General features: G+C 33.6%; 1 protein-coding gene across 1 annotated transcript in view; it reads left to right on the top strand.

Moving 5' to 3' along the window:
- Window positions 1-518: 518 nt before the first annotated feature.
- LOC136795744 (histone-lysine N-methyltransferase SETMAR-like) overlaps window positions 519-2,126 on the top strand; it is an 18,904-nt gene continuing 17,296 nt past the window's right edge. Inside the window, exon 1 of the mRNA XM_067047319.1 lies at window positions 519-1,449. Coding sequence (XP_066903420.1) covers window positions 519-1,449 — 931 coding nt within the window. The remainder of the gene's footprint in view (window positions 1,450-2,126) is intronic.

Below are 2,126 nucleotides of genomic sequence, written 5' to 3'. Positions count from 1 at the left end.
AGTAGATTTTGAGTTTTGATAACCATTTTCTTAATTCCATATTGGATAAAACAATAATAAGAATATTCATATATCATACTCTTCCCCTTGTTGGTAACTTATTCATACATAAAACTCGATACATTTTTGTCATGTTTCTTTTTTTATAACTGGTAATTGTAAAAAAAAAATGTTATTCACCCTATAATGAATAACATATGGTTATCTATTTCTTTTCTACTTATTTGAAAACATCTATACATTACTTGATTGTTTGTAACTGTTTACTTAAAAATGTTGAATTATTTTTCTTAAGATGGTATGTAAATCTATTGGTAAAAACAAGAAAAATATACCAGGGCATTCAAAAAGTCCTGTCGTTTTTCGTTTGTTCGTTGTTTATTTTGATTCTAGAGTGTTTGCTAATTAATTCCCTTCAATACAACTTTTATCCATGTAAACACAAATGTTTATACTTTATGAATAGGAGGCTAAGGAGGATTAATTTAATGCAGTCACCATCCAACTGTCTAGTTAAAATGATTCCAGTTGAAACTCAAATTCGGTCGATTTTGCTCTATGAGTTTAAACTTGGCTCAAAAGCTGCCGAAACTGCTAGAAAAATATGCTCCGTGTTTGGGGAAGATGTGCTGTCTGAGCGGAAGGCACAATTTTGGTTTTCAAAATTTCGTGGAGGCGACGAGACACTAGAAGACGAGGCACGCTCAGGTCGACCAACTGTAGTTGATAAGGAGGACGTTCGAAGAGTAGTAGAGTTGGATCCGCGTCAAAGTTGTTCAGAGATACCCTCTCAACTTAATATCTCAGCCACCACTGCCTGGAATTACCTTAAAGAACTGGGAAAAGTGAAAAAACTGGATAAATGGATTCCTCATAAGCTTTCAGATGCCAATATGCTTGTTCGCTTGACAACTGCATCTTCGTTAACTTCCCGCTTGAAAGTCGAACCCTTTTTGAATCGAATCATCACCTGTGATGAGAAATGGGTGTACAACAACTTCAGACGATCATATCAGTGGTTGTCGGCAGATGAGAAACCTAAACAATTTCCAAAACCAGATCTCCATCCAAAGAAAGTTTTGCTCATTGTTTTCTGGACAGCCAAAGGTATAGTGCATTTTGAGATTCTGAATCAAGGGCAAACCATCACTGCAGAAGTATACTGCAATATACTGGACCATTGCCAATCCAAGCTTAAGACTTTTGATCCCTGCTTAGTCAACAGAAGAAGACCTTTGCTTCTTCAAGACAACGCACGACCACACACCGCCAAATTGACCAGGGAAAAATTGACAGAAATAGGCTGGGAAGTTTTGCCTCACCCACCATATTCCCCTGACCTGTCACCCACTGATTATCACCTATTCAGAGATCTCGACAACAATCTGAGACAAAAATGTTTTCAAGACCGTGACAACCTAATTCACGAACTGACCACTTATTTTTGCAGTAAAAATCAACAGTTTTTTAAGGAAGGAATTTGGGCTTTACCATCTCGTTGGGAGAAGGTTACCGACTGTAACGGTGGATATTTTGATGAATAAAGGTGATTATTTGAAAATATTTATTTATTTATAATTTCCCCCAAAAAAACGACAGGACTTTTTGAATGACCTGGTATTTATAATAAATGTAGTACTATAAACGTATGTGAATTAGAAGAAAATTGACCGGTTTGGAGTAAAGGAAAATAATTAATAGATTGAACTATTTATTAACAGTCAACGTTTCGACCAACACTGAAAATCTTCAGGGCTGTTGGATTGTTGAAACGAGTATTTGAATCACTATATCTATTTCTTCAAATCTAATTTTTAAAAAATCAATGAGTACCATTCCTAAAAAAATGTATCATTTATAAATTCTTTTATCATTTATATTTTATGAAAACAAATATTCAATTATAATTTCTTTTGTTAAAAATTCTCCAAGAATTCTCTTTTTAATAACTCCAATAGTTTTAGTAAAACATTTCAACATTGGTAATTTACATTTTTCACGCTAGTCAATCTGTGATCAAGGAATGGAAATCCTTTTTTTTTTTTTAATAATTTATTTATTGATATTTACAACTGTATACACATATATACAACAAGTAAATTTGCTGTAGGTGACATAGTGACATG

Source organism: Halyomorpha halys, unplaced genomic scaffold, assembly GCF_000696795.3.
Source record: "Halyomorpha halys isolate HHAL.00 unplaced genomic scaffold, Hhal_1.1 Scaffold208.1, whole genome shotgun sequence".
NCBI classification, from domain to species: domain Eukaryota; kingdom Metazoa; phylum Arthropoda; class Insecta; order Hemiptera; family Pentatomidae; genus Halyomorpha; species Halyomorpha halys.
The sequence above is the reverse complement of the archived record's forward strand: the minus strand, read 5'-3'. Positions and strand labels throughout refer to the sequence as shown.